The sequence below is a fragment of the Colobus angolensis genome, unplaced genomic scaffold (genome assembly GCF_000951035.1).
Source record: "Colobus angolensis palliatus isolate OR3802 unplaced genomic scaffold, Cang.pa_1.0 Scaffold138, whole genome shotgun sequence".
In the NCBI taxonomy this organism is placed as follows: domain Eukaryota; kingdom Metazoa; phylum Chordata; class Mammalia; order Primates; family Cercopithecidae; genus Colobus; species Colobus angolensis.
Genome location: NW_012114466.1, coordinates 2,041,340 through 2,056,344, shown reverse-complemented (window position 1 = coordinate 2,056,344; position 15,005 = coordinate 2,041,340). Strand labels below are relative to the sequence as shown.

General features: G+C 55.4%; 1 protein-coding gene across 1 annotated transcript in view; it reads left to right on the top strand.

Annotated features, from left to right (window-relative positions):
• Positions 1 to 15,005, top strand: part of FBLN1 (fibulin 1) — a 96,629-nt gene that overhangs the window by 67,258 nt on the left and 14,366 nt on the right. The window contains exons 14-15 of the mRNA XM_011934760.1: positions 2,944 to 3,086; positions 5,080 to 5,211. Of these exons, the coding sequence (XP_011790150.1) occupies positions 2,944 to 3,086; positions 5,080 to 5,211 (275 nt within the window). The remainder of the gene's footprint in view (positions 1 to 2,943; positions 3,087 to 5,079; positions 5,212 to 15,005) is intronic.

Sequence of the window (15,005 nt, the reverse complement as noted above, 5' to 3'; positions counted from 1 at the left end):
AAAAATATGTTCTCATTAGACTCTTTGACAGCAACACTTTATGCTAAAATAAAATAAATAACATATTAAGGACACTCAAGAAAAGGTAAGCCCAGATTTTTATACCTAGCAAAACTGACTTTCATGTACAAAGAGCACAAACTATTATGACCATGCAAGCATTAAACTTTCAGTTACTTCTAGAACTACAATTAAATGAGTGTTATAAGGAAAAGAGTATAGTATGAATTACTGGATAGCTCAGACAATGTAGACATAGCACATTTATTTTTAAACTCTGAGCTGAATAGGGAGAGTATATCAAACATTATTTTCAATAATTATGTTAGTCATGGTAGCTTTAGAATGGTCATCCTGAGGCTACTGTGGAGGTAATGTGGGATAATGATGGAATACTCTATGTCCTTGAGGACCAGGATTCTGATGTGGAAGAAAGAATATGCCTTTGTAATACAGAAGAAATTTTTTTTTTTTTTTTTTTTTTTGAGAGGGAGTCTGGCTCTATGGCCCAGGCTGGAGTGCAGTGGCTGGATCTCGGCTCACTACAAGCTCCGCCTCCCGAGTTTACGCCATTCTCCTGCCTCAGCCTCCCGAGTAGCTGGGTCTACAGGCGCCTGCCACCTTGCCCGGTTAGTTTTTTGTATTTTTTTTAGTAGAGACGGGGTTTCACTGTGTTAGCCAGGATGGTCTCGATCTCCTGACCTCGTGATCCGCCCGTCTCGGCCTCCCAAAGTGCTGGGATTACAGGCTTGAGCCACCACACCCGGCCTGGAAGAGATTAATTAAAAACCATATGGTGCTTATTTTGAATTGGATATCAGTATGAACTCTTGGTGTATATTATTTTTTTAAATGTCCACTGAAGAGGCCTAGAAACAATGACCAACCCCCTAGCACTGAGCCTCCCTAGTATCCAGACTGTGGTCTTGATAAGCCATTTCTCACTAAAGACAAAAACAGGCCGGGCGCTCTGGCTCATGCCTATAATCCCAGCACTTTGGGAGGCCGAGGTGGGCAGATCACAACGTCAGGAGCTCGAGACTAGCCTGACCAGCATGGTGAAACCCCATCTCTACTAAAAATACAAAAATTAGCTGGGCATGGTGGCGGGCGCCTGTAGTCCCAGCTACTCAGGAGGCTGAAGCAGGAGAATCGCCTGAACTGGGAGGAGGAGGTTGCAGTAAGCCGAGATTGCACCACAGCACTCTAGCCTGGGCGACAGAGCGAGACTCCATCTCAAAAAAAAAAAAAAAAAAAAAAAAATCACAATAGCACATGGAGGGAAGCATCTCTTTACAGGAGTATTCCAGCTAATAAATGGAAATGAAATGGTAGAACCAGACTATCAGCATTTTGCAATCCTTGATGAATCAGTGGGCATAAGCCTTGAGCATCAGTAGATGCTGTCCTCACAGACAGGCAGCCAGTCACTGTGTGGCTCTCACTGAAGACACACTACCACCTACCGTCTTGCGAAAAGGGACTGGGCCTGCGTGGCATCAGGACTCTGGATTCGGCTGCCAATGTCCAGGAAATCAGTGGACAGAGGACCACGCTGAACTGCACCATGAGGATGCAATCAACAAAGTCCAGCCTGTAGGACGTAACAGCTCAAATTCTTCAGGTTCTTTAATAGATAAGTTGTATGGGAAATAAAGGAGGCTGGGCACGGTGGCTCACGCCTGTAATCCCAACACTTTGGGAGGCCGAGGCGGGTGGGTCACCTGAGGTCAGGAGTTCAAGACCAGCCCGACCAACGTGGTGAAACCCCATCTCTACTAAATACAAAAAATTAGCCAGGCATGATGGCACATGCCTGTAATCCCAGTTACTTGGGAGGCTGAGGCAGGAGAATTGCTTGAACCTGGGAGGTGGAGGTTGCGGTGAGCCAAGATTCCAGCCCGGGCAACAAGAGTAAAACTCCGTCATAAATAAATAAATAAATAAATAAATAAATAAATAAATAAATAAACAAACGGAGAAGAAACCTGTAGATTAAAAAAGAAAAGAAAGGAACGGAGAAGAAACCTGTAGATTAAAATGGACTTAAAAGACAGAGCAAAAACGTGTTGATGGAGAAGTCTGAATGATTGTGTCTAGAGATGCATGCTTATGTGAGGAAACTATAAAGATACCCAGGTAGGGGACTGCCATGGGACTCAGGCTAGGGGTCGCTTCTGGGACGCAGGAGGAGTTGAGCTCCGTCTGGCAGTTGCAGGGCCTTTGGTGACTGGCCACGTTCTCTTTCTTGACCTGGGTGGTCATTATAAAGGCATTCGCCTTATCATAACGCGTTAAACTATACTTTCGTTTTGTGTAATTTTGTATCCGCGTTTTATTTTATGATCAAGAGGTTTTAAAAATCTATCTGGCACAGTAGCTGGAAGCCAGACCTCTGAGAGACTGTAGCCTCTTCTCCTGCCTCCCCGTCACCTGGTGATGTGGAATTGACTTTGCTGTGCTGGGCACCGGGCTTGACGCTATCTGCTCCTTCGTTTACTACCCTGCTGCCCAGCCTCACTGTGGGCTCTGAGAAGGCGGGACCATGTGTCCCTTGTTCACTTTGCTGTCCCTAGCACCTGGCGCCTGGCACTCAAAACATATTTGTTGGGCGAGTGAACCTGTGACTCTTATTTTGTGGTTGTGGATATTGATGCTCAGTTCGTGCAGCTGACAAATTTCCAAGCTGTGCTTATCCGCCAGGGCACATGGAAGCCAGAGACTGTTTCTGGCATTTAGGTCCCGCTCCGGTTTGCAGGAAGGGCCAGGAAGCCTCCCCACAGAGCAGCCAGGCTGCAGAGACCACTGTCGTTCTCTGACAGAGCTGTCTCTGGGACAGATGCCCCTGGCCTGGCCACCTGCCCCTCCTCCCTGGACTTCGGCCCCTGTAGGAGCTGCTGTCCCAGTTTCCCCATCAGCCTTGTGTGCTGTGGTTCCCCTCAGGCTCCAACAAGAGAAGACAGACACGGTCCGCTGCATCAAGTCCTGCCGCCCCAACGATGTCACGTGCGTGTTCGACCCCGTGCACACCATCTCCCACACCGTCATCTCGCTGCCCACCTTCCGCGAGTTCACCCGCCCTGAAGGTGAGTGGAATGGGCTTGGGGGTCCCAGGGCCCCCTACGGCCTCCCTCAGCGTCAGCTGAGGGCTTGGCCTACAGGAGCCATTCCTTGTAAAACGTGGCCCGGGCTTTGAAATGCGGAACTTTCTCTGTGTCTGTGTACCGTCCCCTACTGCCCGCACCCACCGGCACAGCAGCATTTGGCCCCTTCTCAGCTCTCTGTTCAGGGGTCTTTGTTATGGGTCACAGTTGTTCTGCAGAGAGCCATTAAGCACTGATTCTGTGACCGCACTGGAGAATCAGGGAGGGCCTCCGGGAGGAAGTGACGGCCAGGCCAGGTCCTGGATGGTGAGGTATTCGAGTGAAAGGGGGAGAAGGGGAGAGGAGGGTGCCCGGTGGAGCAGGACGTGGCCAGAAGGTTCTGGAGGTATGGGAGACAGTGTGGGCATTTGAGGAACTCAGCCAAGGTTTTCCGCTGGAGTGGTAGAGGCTTGGCAGGAGGTGGGCTGGAAGGATAAACAGGAGGCTAAAATTGGAGTTGGGCCTTCAACCCCCAGGCTTTGGGGGAACCATCGGAAGGTTGCAGTGGACGAGGTTTGCATATAGAAACATCATCCTGTTGACCCAGGGCCGGGTGAACTGGAGGGGCCTGACTGGAAGCAGGAAGCTCAGGTGTAACCCAGTCAGTGCTCCGACACCCTGGCCTGGCTCTCTAGGAAGCTCCTGGCATGCAGTGTAGACATGTTGTGTAACCTGCCATCACTGCACCGTTTCTCTGGAGCAGGGCCAGGGCTGCGTGCTCCCAAGCCTGGCAGAGGGCTATGGATGGAGCACTGCCCTGTTCACCTCGCTTTCGGGCTGTGCTGCCCATGTGCCTGGTCCCCAGCCATCCCCGCCCTCTAGGGAGTCCCCATCCCTGGCCTGCAGAGAAGCTTGCCATGGTGAGTTCATTCAGCAGCCATGGATGGAGCCCCTCTGCGTCAGGCTCTGGGGACATGGTGATAAGAAGGGGTCCTCCTACCCTCTCAGGGGAGGTATACAATGGAGCTAGCCGTGAGGACACCAGTGTTTACACCATGACACAACCATGCAGTGGGGGATGGGGGAGAAGAGGCTCCCCCAGCATGTGGGTTGCCCAAGGAACGGTCCCCAGTCCCAGTCCCCCAGCTTGCCCCTCCCGAAAAGGAACGGCACTGAATCGCCACAGGGTGGCACAGACTCGGGTCAGAGAAAATAACTAACTGGTATTTGCCTTTTGCAAAATGATGGGATTTCACCAAACCACATACAAATCCTTCCCAAATCCCCGGTGGCTGGTTTTGTGGCCTCTTGGGCCAGCCCCGATCTGAGTGTTGGTTGTCACAGGGAGCTGAGTGCCGTTGGGACACCTGTTAGCATCTCGGGCCCAGGCAATCCAGACCCTGACCCTAAGTGCTGAAAGGACCGTTAGTGGATCCCCGCCGGCTTCCTTCCTCACCTTACAGGGTGAGGAAACTGAGGCCCACGGAGAGGACTCCCCCCAGACAGCCCAGAGCTGGGGCTGCCCTGCTTCACTGTCTGATCTGGGAGATGGACACACCCCCAGAGAGCCCAGGCACCCTGAGCGGTGGCCCCCTGACCCGTAGCACTATAGATGGGAGAGGGGCCCACTCCCCTGGCCTTCCTGCTCTCCCTCTGTCCCCCCACTCGCTTCCCTCCTCTGGCCCCCACCTTCATGAATATTCACAGTGACTGATGACTTCTCACCAGCCCTGCCTCTGATTAGCTCTGCGTCCCCAAGCAAGATCCAAAATCTCTCAGTTTCCCCCTCGATAAAACAGGGATAGGCTGTGATATAGGAAGGTCCAGACCCCCTCCAGCCTCCCGCACGGGGGATCTCTGGCTTCATTGATGTTGCCTCGTGAAAGGGCCCTGGTTAGGTCTTCATTCCCCGAGGGCAAGTTCCTGGGGCCGAGTTCCTGGGACTGGGGCTGGGGCCAGGCTGTGCTGAGCCCTTTTCCATGCTGTGCCTCTGCAGAGATCATCTTCCTCCGGGCCATCACGCCACCGCATCCTGCCAGCCAGGCTAACATCATCTTTGACATAACAGAAGGGAACCTGCGGGACTCCTTTGACATCATCAAGCGCTACATGGACGGCATGACCGTGGGTGAGTGGCCGGGAATATCACCTCTATCCAGGCACCCCTCCCCGTCCACCCCCAAACCTCTCTGGCCCAGCCCAACTCCCATCTGAATCCCCTCCCCAGATCCAAGCCCACCCAACCTTCAGGGCCCAGAGCCGAGGCCACCACAGCTCCCAATCAGTCTCAGCCAGAGGAACGGCCAGAGTGGGGGCTCCTGCCTGGGATCCGACCCTAGCTGTGCCACCCGCTCTCCACGTGACCCCTCTGGGTCTCGGTCTCCCTGCCTATAAAATGGATGGGTTCCAGAACCATGAATTTCAAATGATACCACCCAAGTAAAGCGCTTGTCCTGGGGCTGGCACAGTCCCGCAGTCAGTGGGAGCTAAGAGGATTGTCATTCTTGGGGTGCAATGGGAGGAATAGCAAAGTAGGAATCAGAGGACCTGAGCTCTGGTCTCTCAGCCTTGGAACTAGCCGGACTCGCCACGTGGCCCTGAGTAGTAGTCGTCCCCTCCCCACGCATCCGTTGGTAAGAGGACCAAGGCCACTCTGTGTGCACAGCCCATCGGAACGGGGAACTCACTGCTCTTTCTCCCTGGAGATCCGGTGTTTGGGGAGCGTGAAGGGAGGCTGGGGCGTGAGGGGACTGTGGAAGTCCTGTCGATGGGTGCAGGCTGGGGAAGTTGTTTACAGGCTGGGGCAGGGCCCTCCCTGGCTAGGAACGGGCTTTAATGACAACTTACTCCTGTGAAAAAAGATCCAGGCCCGCTCCACTCCGCACACTTGTTTCTGTCATTCACAGCCCCTCTCCTGAACCGTCACATTTTAAACGATTTACAGTCATGGGAAATGAAAACGGTGGCATCTGCCATTTTGGACTTGGATTTATACTCTGAACACTTTCAAAGCAGCTGAGCAACGGACGGACAGTCCCTGCCCTCCCCTGGGCCTCAGTTTCCCCATTGTGAACTGGGAGGAGTGGGCTTCGTAGTCCCTTAGGCGCTGGATTCCGGGAGGTCCTAACGAGAGCCGGCGAGCGTGCAGTGCGCACTGCGCAGAGCGTTTGGGGGCGCGGCCTCCAGGTGGCGCTGTTGGACCTTGGAAGCTCAGTCCTTGCCGGCCAAACCCGGACGGTTGTTAAAACTGGCGGCTGGAGAAAGGGAATCGTTATTCCCCTCTTGCCAAAGAGCCGTTTATAGCACCTTTACAAGCTTTTAAATGGGTTTGCATGTTGTAAACATGACTGAGTCACTGGGGGGCGGGGGGGGGGCCCACGCCAGCCTCCAGCCTCCTCCTGCACTAACTGGCAGCAGGAATAATTAGTTAATTACAATTAATGGTGCATTAGCCCTCGCGTGATTCCAAGGGGAAGGCACATGGTTTGGTTATCGGCTGTTGTGAGACTTGCTGCTTGCCCTTGAGTCACTCCCCACTCTGGGCCTCAGTTTCCCCCATTGTGAAATGAGAGTTTAGACGAAGAGAGCCTTGAGGGCCCTCCAGGCCCCTGTGCAGGAGGGCAGGCAGGAGGAGGTTGGATCCGGGGTTTGTCCTGCCCTACTGCGTGGGTGGAATATGCACCCTGACACTGGCCCACAGCCACCCCCCGGCCCAAAGGGGCCAGCCCTGTGCTTGATGCTGGGCTTGCAGGTGTGGCTGGGACATGGCCCAGCCCTCAGGTGATTTCCAGATCTTGGAACATGGGAGTTTGGAATCCTAGGACCTTCCAGTTCACTCACTCATTCTTTCCGTTTCTGAACTCTTCCTGAGCCCCTGCCTGTGCCTGACCCTGGGCTGAGCCTTGCAGATACAGAGAGGGATAAATACCACGTAGCCCCTGTGGGCTTTGCATCTCAGCAGCAGGGAGACGCCACCCCATATCAGATCATCAAAATGTGATGCCAAAATAGGCATGCACAGAGAGACAGGCCTTGACGGCCTGTGGAGGCTCTCTCAGGGGAAGTCTCCTGGCAGGTTTTGCGTCTTTAGTTCCCACCTACATCCTTTCTGGGGTGACCCAAGCCAAGAGGTTGGGCAGCTGCTGGGCCTGGAACCAGTGCCCACCAGTGCCTTTCTCTGGCTGCATCTGCTCCAGACAGAAACAACCTGGGAGGGTCTGTTTCTCAGCTTCCCATCCACTGGGGCAGAAAATCCTGGCATGTCGGAGCCTGGAGGCTCCTAGAGACCATCTCTTCCAACTCCTTCTTCTGTAGGAGGGGAAACCGAGGCCCGGAAGGGCGAGGAAGCTTGCCAGTCTTCTCACAGTGAATCAGGGACACAGTGGGCAATGGAGCAGAGTCCCAGGGTATGAGAGATGATCGCAGGCCCTGTCCCTGCAGCGAGCTTCTGGGAATGGAATGTGGATGAGGCCACAAGGACCCAGCGGCTTCCCCCAGCACATTTGGTCACGGGTGCCCTGGTCTTTGGAATTCCGGGCTGGGGCTGCGTGAGGGAGGGCCCCAGCCTGGCCCTTGGAATTGTCGTGCCTGTAGCCCTGTGTGCTGGGGAGGCCCCTGCCTCTTCCGCGCCTCGGTCTGTGTGCCGGATGCCCCACCTGGCTGGGCTCCTGGAGTCGACCTGGTGCCCATGTCATCTCAGGTGGAGGACTGAGACCCCCCAGGGGGGCAAGCCCTGCGTGTCGGGACCTAGGCTGCATTGCTGGCTGACTCCTGTCTCTGTCCCCACTGCGCTCATCTTATTTCTCCATCTGGGATCTCTTCCCTGGGCTTCCATATCCCTACTTCCTTCTCCCTCCTCTTCTGCCCAGAATAACTGCCATACGTCCTGGGAGCTTCCTGGTCCCTAGGGGTGGCCATCCCGGCACACGGTTCCTGGCCTGTCCATCCCTAGGGGCGGCCATCCCGGCACACGGCTCCTGGCCTGTCCACCTGGCAATAGATGGTTCCGCCATTGGACTCGAGCCCAGCCTGAAGCAGCCCTGGAAACGTGGGGTTGAAACCTCACCGGCTCCTTACGGTTGCTGGGCACCTTCACCCCCGCATTCCCCAGTCCTCACAGACACTGCCAGCGACGGGTCATGATTGTCTCCCTTGGGCAAAGGAGGGAACTGAGTTAAATGACCGCCTGAGACTGTGCAACTGAAAAACCGCAGGGCCTGGGATGTTTTCAGACTTGTTTTCAGCAGTGCAGTTCTGATTTCAAGCAGTGACTTAGACAGAAACTCTTGATGGTGGTGGAGAGGAGGAAAGCGGCTTCCAGGGCTGCTGCTCCTGGGGGGAGCGTGGGAGGCTCTTGAGCCTCCTGGGAAGCCCCGTGCAGCTCTGTGCTGCCTGCAGCGCATGGCAGGGAACACCGCCTACTCACGGTGCTTGCTGAACCCTTGTCTGCTCTAGGTCATGCCCTGTGTGGACACTGGGCACCGAATCAGGAGGGCTTCCTGGAGGAGGTGAGGCCTGAGCTGAGTCTCCTTGCATGTGAGGGAGTGACCTGGCTTCTGTGATGACCGGGAGCCAGGATTTCATCATCGCCAGGACCCTGTGACGTGGTGGGATTATCTCCTCTAACAAAGGAGAGACCGAGGGCCAGAGAGGGCAAGAGAGTTGCCCGAGGCCACTCAAAGCTGGGGCCAGAAGGGGCCTGAAGCCCAGTCTTCCCCAAACACCACACCCCCGCCCCAAGAGCCGGAGCCCAGGGTTGACTGGTGCTGTCGTGGGCAAAGTTGCCGTGAGTTTGGATGTCCCAGAAAAACAATCAGTGCACAGGCCCCCGGGACTCGCCGTGTCAGTCCTCCCAAAGTAACAGAAGAAGAGGGAGAAATGTCCCGAGTCCACTAAGAACCTGCAAGGGCCGGGTCTTCCTCTAACGTAACCTTGAAAGACCCGTTCTCGGCGGGGATCGAGGAGCCCACAGCGGAGCCCACGCCGCTGTCTTTGTAAAGCCCCCTCGCATTCCTCTTGAACCGGCTGTCAAAAGAAAAATGAAGAATGCGTTTTCGCCCTGTGCAAAAATGCTCCATTAACGCCCCAGGGATTCTCAGGCCACTACAAAGCCTCCTTATCCAGCTCTGGATTCATTCTCAGCTCTGCAGGCTGTAATCCGGGGTGCTCTGGGAAGAGATCTTTCAGGTAATATCTCCTGAGTGATGACTAATGGGGGAGCCCTGGCTGCAGCAGGGGCGTGCTGTGTATCATCAGTGTGCAGATGAGACAGAAAGGCAACTCGGGGCAACCCGGGATCCCCGGACCTCTGGGCTGTGGCTGCTGTCTGAGCCTCAGACCTCCCCTCCAGCCTCCAGATCACCACTTCCTTTGAACTCTCAGGCCAGCCACGTGAGTGTCTGGCTTCCTCCACTCACCCTCAAGACCCAGCATGTGTGTGATCAGTTCCAAGAAGCCTCCCTGACTGCTGTAGGGTCATGGCTGTGTGATAGGAGGGCCTGGCCTGCAAAAACGCCCTCCCTCTTTCTCCAGGGAGGGAAATCTGTGTGCTATGAGGCTTGGTTGTGGCCACATTTCTGTTAAAACCCTGCCGGTGCCAGGAGGAGCTAGAGAGCCTGCAGGTGAAGTAATTCTTTGGCCTACGGACGCATTTTGCACGTGGACCTCCTGACCCTTGGGTCTACCAGGTTGCAGGGAGCTACAGAGTTGCCTTTGTAGTTTTTTGCAGGCCAGCCCCTCCTGTTACGTGGACATGACCATGGGGCAGTCAGGGGAGGCTTCTTGGAGGAGGTCACACACGTTCTGGGTCTTGAGGCCGAGGAGTGAGCCAGACAAGTGGGACACCCAAACTCACAGCCATGTCTGTGGCTGGCCCATGAACAGCGTGACGAGAGGCAGGGAGCCGGGAAGGGAGGGCACAGCATACGGTTTGGGGCTACTGGAGCATCCAGGGTACCGGGAAGGTTGAGGGGAGGCTGAAAGGGTCTACAGGGCCAGGCCTTGGTGGATGCTGTCCTGGGGGCCATGGGAGCCACGGGAGGTCTGTGCTGTCCCCTGGGAGGTTTGTGCTGCCCACGGAGCTTCCAGATCCTGCTGCTTTGTTTCACCCGCCGGGCCTCCTGCAGCTTGAGGTTGCGGTTGAGGTTGTACCCGCTCAGCAGGTAAGAAGACTGAGGCCGGAGGAGCTAAGTCCCCAGGATCTCCCAGCCAGGAAGTGTTCGAGGATAGGGCTTAGACCTGAACTGTCTACCTCCAGGACTCCCCATCCCCATGGCCTATGTTAAGCCCTGATTCTGGTCTATACCAGCTGGTGTCTACACTGGCTGGCATCTGTCAGCAGTGGTTGAGTCTGAGTCCCAGCCACAGAGGATAAGTAGTAAAGCACCTCCTTTTACACAGTCCCAGTGCTCCCGGCCATGGGGTCTTGGGTCCTCGGCCAGTCCTTGATGAGGAAAGACCTCCCTGTATGTCCAGGCAGTCAAAAGATGAGGTTCAGATGTCACCATTCTGCGGAATGGCGGGGTCCTGGAGGCTTTCTCTCCGGCTGTTTACCTGCCTAGGGCCTACTCGTCCTTGGTCACACAGGCGACTCACCAGGCTGCTCTCTGGGACCCCCAGACCTGCCTTCTTTCCAGGACCCCTCCCAGCCTCAATGATTCCCCAGTGACAGCCACAGCTGCACCCCGTGCAGATAGATGCTGGGGTTGGCTGCAATTTAGGGAGGCTGTTTCTAGGCCGGGGCGGGAGCTTCACGGCTGGGAATGGGCTTTAATGACAACCTACGCGTCTTAGAAGACATCCAGACCTACTGCACTCTGCACACTTGCTTCTGGGCAAGCCCTCTGGTGTGACTTAGTGCATGTGTGGCTGGGTGTGGAATGTGTGTGTTTGTGGGTGGGTGGGTGCGTGTGAGTGGTGAGTGCGTTTGCACAGGATTTGATCTCTGAGATGTTTTATACTCTCTGGCTTGGAGAAAGGACAGTCCTGTAGTATCAAGACCAGACCTTGTGTCCCCAGCCCAAGGCTCCCCTGGGCCCAGGGACAGTGTTTGGAGACATTGCTGGCAGTTTTGCTTTGGAATCACCTGGTGCCTCCCTGTACGTCCACCCATCATGTGCCCAGAGACCCTTCACAAGCACCATATGCTGTTAGATCCTTGAGCAGCCTTGTGGGACAGCCACCTGGGGCAGGCATCACCATTTATGTAAGAAAAAAAGGAAGCGCTGGCCCAGGGTCCCACAGCCAGCGAGTTGGAGCTGCACTTCCCAAGCAGGTCCTTAAGTCAGCTCTGTGTTGTCCCCCAAGCCTTGCAGCCCCCCAGGCAGCTCTAAGGGCTCAGCTGCTGCAGGGTTCCTCAGAGAAGCTGAAGGGTTTGGGTCCTCAGCTCCTGGGAGGGGCAAGGCCGGCCAAGCAGCGTGGCAGCGATGAAGGCCACACGATTGAAGGGTGGATGACCAGCTGCTCACCTCAGACATGGTCACCTATATTACATTTAGGAAGGAAATGCCCTAATTGGAGACTCTGCATCTCATTAATGGAATCAGATGAAACGATGTATGTGAAAGCTCCCAGCAGTGCCTGGCACACAGTGGGTGCACAGGATGTAAAGACTTTTGGAAACCTAAACGGTTTGTAAATATCAGTTCTTCCGAATTTGGCCTTGCTGTCTGTCTTGAGAGTGGCTGTACATTCTAGCCCTGACCAGGAAGGAAGCTGGGTTTTGGTGTGCCAGTCAGGTGAGACGCAGAGAAGACAGCGCAATCAACACGGGAAGTAATGGAAGCAGCTTGTTACTCTCAGGGCCTAGAGAGGTGGGCAGCACCCCTTGCAGGGCCAGTGGGAAGGGGAAGCACCTGCAGCATGAGAAAGAGAGAATGAGAGAGAGAGACAGAGAGAGACCTGTGGGACCAAAGCCTTGACTGGGGTCCAGGGTGTTATCCAGGCAGGTTTCCCGTGAGGAATTCTAACTGGGGGGCCTGGAGCAGGCAGGAGCTTCCTGAGGTCATGCGGTGGCGGATGGGGGTCACTGCTGCATAGATCTGTACCGTCGGGGTAGGTGCGAGGGTCTTTGGGTTGTATCCAGCTGTCCCATAAGGCAGGGGCCCCCAGGAGGTGGTGGTACAAGGCAGTCATCTGGGTCAGCCGCCTTGAGGAACCGGGAGGAGGTGGAGAACTGGAACCCGTAGCAAGGGTGACGGAACCCTGCTCTGGTGTGAGAGTTAAACGCATATTCAGAATGCACGCCGAGGCAACGCAGAATGAGAAGCCGGCACGACACCCAGGCTTTTCCATGAAAGTGAACTTGACAGCCGCTTTCCCACAGTGTCTGTGCTGGGTCGTGGGAGCCTCTGAGTTTGGCCAGTGTGTCAACACGCTCCTGCAGCACTCACACCCCCGCTTAAAGGGAACTACCATGGTTTATGTTTGGAAATCGCATTTTAAATTCCATCTGTGGGTGTATAAGGATTATTACCCAATTTCAAGTTTACCGTTTGAAAAATAGCAATGGCTTGGGTGACCCTTTTTAGGCAAAGCGTGATTGAGTCTGTATGGCCGGGGCAAACTGCCCTGGGCTTGCGGCTTTGTTCTCTGTTTACGGCTTTGTGACTTTAGGCAAGTTTCATAACCTGTCTGAGCCTCAGCTTTCTTCTCAGTAAAATCGCCATGATAATATTTGCCTTGCAGGGTAATAAGGACTGATGTTTGTACCTATTTTAACATAAGAGTGGTCTAGTCTGGAGGATAAATGAGCCGCTGGGAGGAAGCAGTTTGGAACTGGAGGACTGGTGGGAGCCCGGAGCCTCCTTAGGGGACAACAGGCCAGAGCAAGGATCATGGGACAGGGCCAGGACCGTCCAGCCCAAAGTGGCTCCAACTGCCCAGGACCTATTTAATAGGCAGATCTCACGGCCTGGGCTGGTGAGGCTGGCCTGGCCAGAAGCAGGTCAGCAAGCAGGCCTCCCAAGTCCTGTCATCCTTGAATTCTCATATTCATTCAACAAGAACATCCTGGGGTACTGTTCCATGCCAGGCCCTGCACTGGGTACTGGAGAACAAATCTACATCCCAACTTCGCATCCTGCTTTTAAGAAGCTCCCCACCAGCATCCATAGCATCCCGCCAGAGTTCCCACAGCTGAAAGTGCTTGTGGTTTAGGGGTTGGTGTCATCCCTGTTCATGTCTCAGAGGGAGAGAGAAGTGGTATGTGGCAGGGCTGCTATGTACAGTTGTATGTGTTGTGCACTGCAAAACCTAGGGAGCACCATTTACCAGTGAGTCTATTTGCAGTGCACAACCTGCTCAACTGTATGCAGCAGCCCCAGTACATGGGCTTGTGGATGAAGATATCTACCTAGCTGTACCTCTCCCCCTGGCCAGGCAAGGCCTCAGTCAAGGCTTGAGACCATCCAGTGTCCCAGCTAGCAGGGCCCAGATCACCTCGTTAAAATTATTACCTCTTAAGGGGTTAAATGTGCGCTGCTGACCGCATCCTGCAACCCATGTGGAGAGTTTGGCCCGGGATCAGTACACATTACAAATGAGATTCAGAAATTCCACCTAAAAACAACAGCGCAGCCGTCCCTGCCTGACGATGAGTGATTGCCCTGTCCTGGCTTTCACGGCAAATCCCAGGGATTAAGCGCTTTCTCTTTTCTGGGAGGCACAGCCCTGTCACCCCGGGGGCCACACCCTGGCCGGCAGCCAAGTTCTTTCCCAGGGTGCTGGGCTCGGCCTCCTCCTGGCTGGAATCAGCTGCGGCCTGACTCCATCTTGAGCTGGGGGTGTCGCCAAGGGTTCCAGGAGGTGAAGGGCATGGGGAGGAGGGTCTCTCAGAGACTGGGAGATGGAAGGAGAACACACACCTTTTCTGCTCCCTATGTCATGACCCCATGGAGCAGAGATGGGCTCTGGGGCATCAGGCCCTGTGCCCTGCACAACTGCGCGTAGCCCCTCTGAAACAGCTGCTGTTATCCCTCCTTGAGGTTATCAGCCCCCAATTCCCCAGACACCAGAACTCTCAGAAGTCACCCCCATCACGAAGCTGGTGACCGTCCCCGCAGCAGCTCCTGGACTCAGGCCAGACTCCTCAGAGGGCTTGGTTGTGTTGAATGGAGCACAGTCTCTGCTTTTGAGCCTACCTCAGTGAGACACACAGGGGGCCCCAGGGACCAGTCCCGGAAACCTCCCTGCTGTGGGTGGCTCCCGGACGGCCTGGGCTGAACCTGCAGTGACATGGACAGCATTCATTCAGAGCTCTAGGCCTCAGCCCCAGGAGACGCCCTGTCCACATGAGTGCCGCACTCCACACCCCGATCGGTTTTCCAGCCCAGGACCTGGCTAGGAAGGGTTGGTGGGGTACAACCTGCCCAGCACCCCCTGCCATGGCCGCCCCTGCAGGAGGAGACAGCGTGGTCGGGAGGGGGGGCCATCTTGCCCTGCTGAACCCCGGGGGGTCCGCTACACCCCTCTCTACAGGCCTTTTTGGTGCAGCTCAGGTGAGACGATGCAGCCAAAGAGGTTGGGAGATTACACAGCTCCACATCAGCAGTGTCACCCTGGACGGGACCATCATGGCCCCAGTGGGAGGGTGGAAGGAAGCCAAACTTGAGACACCTGCCTTGCACAAAGGTAGTGGTGCTCATCAAGGTTTGGGCTGGAAGACTTAGCACCTGGCGGGCATCTGAGAATTTCCATCCCCTGTGCCTGCTTGGTCCCCACGGACACATGCCTGAGCCGTCAGGGGCGGGAAGACAGGGCCGCACACTGGGCAGGTGAAAGGTGGTGGGGGATAAGCAGGTGTTTCGGAAGGAGTAGAGGAAGGCCTGGAGCGGGGCAAGGATGGCATCTGCTCACCCTGCAGTCAGCCCAAGGGCCCAGGCAGGATGGTGTCCTAGTGATGCCTGGTGGTGGGTGACATCAGGC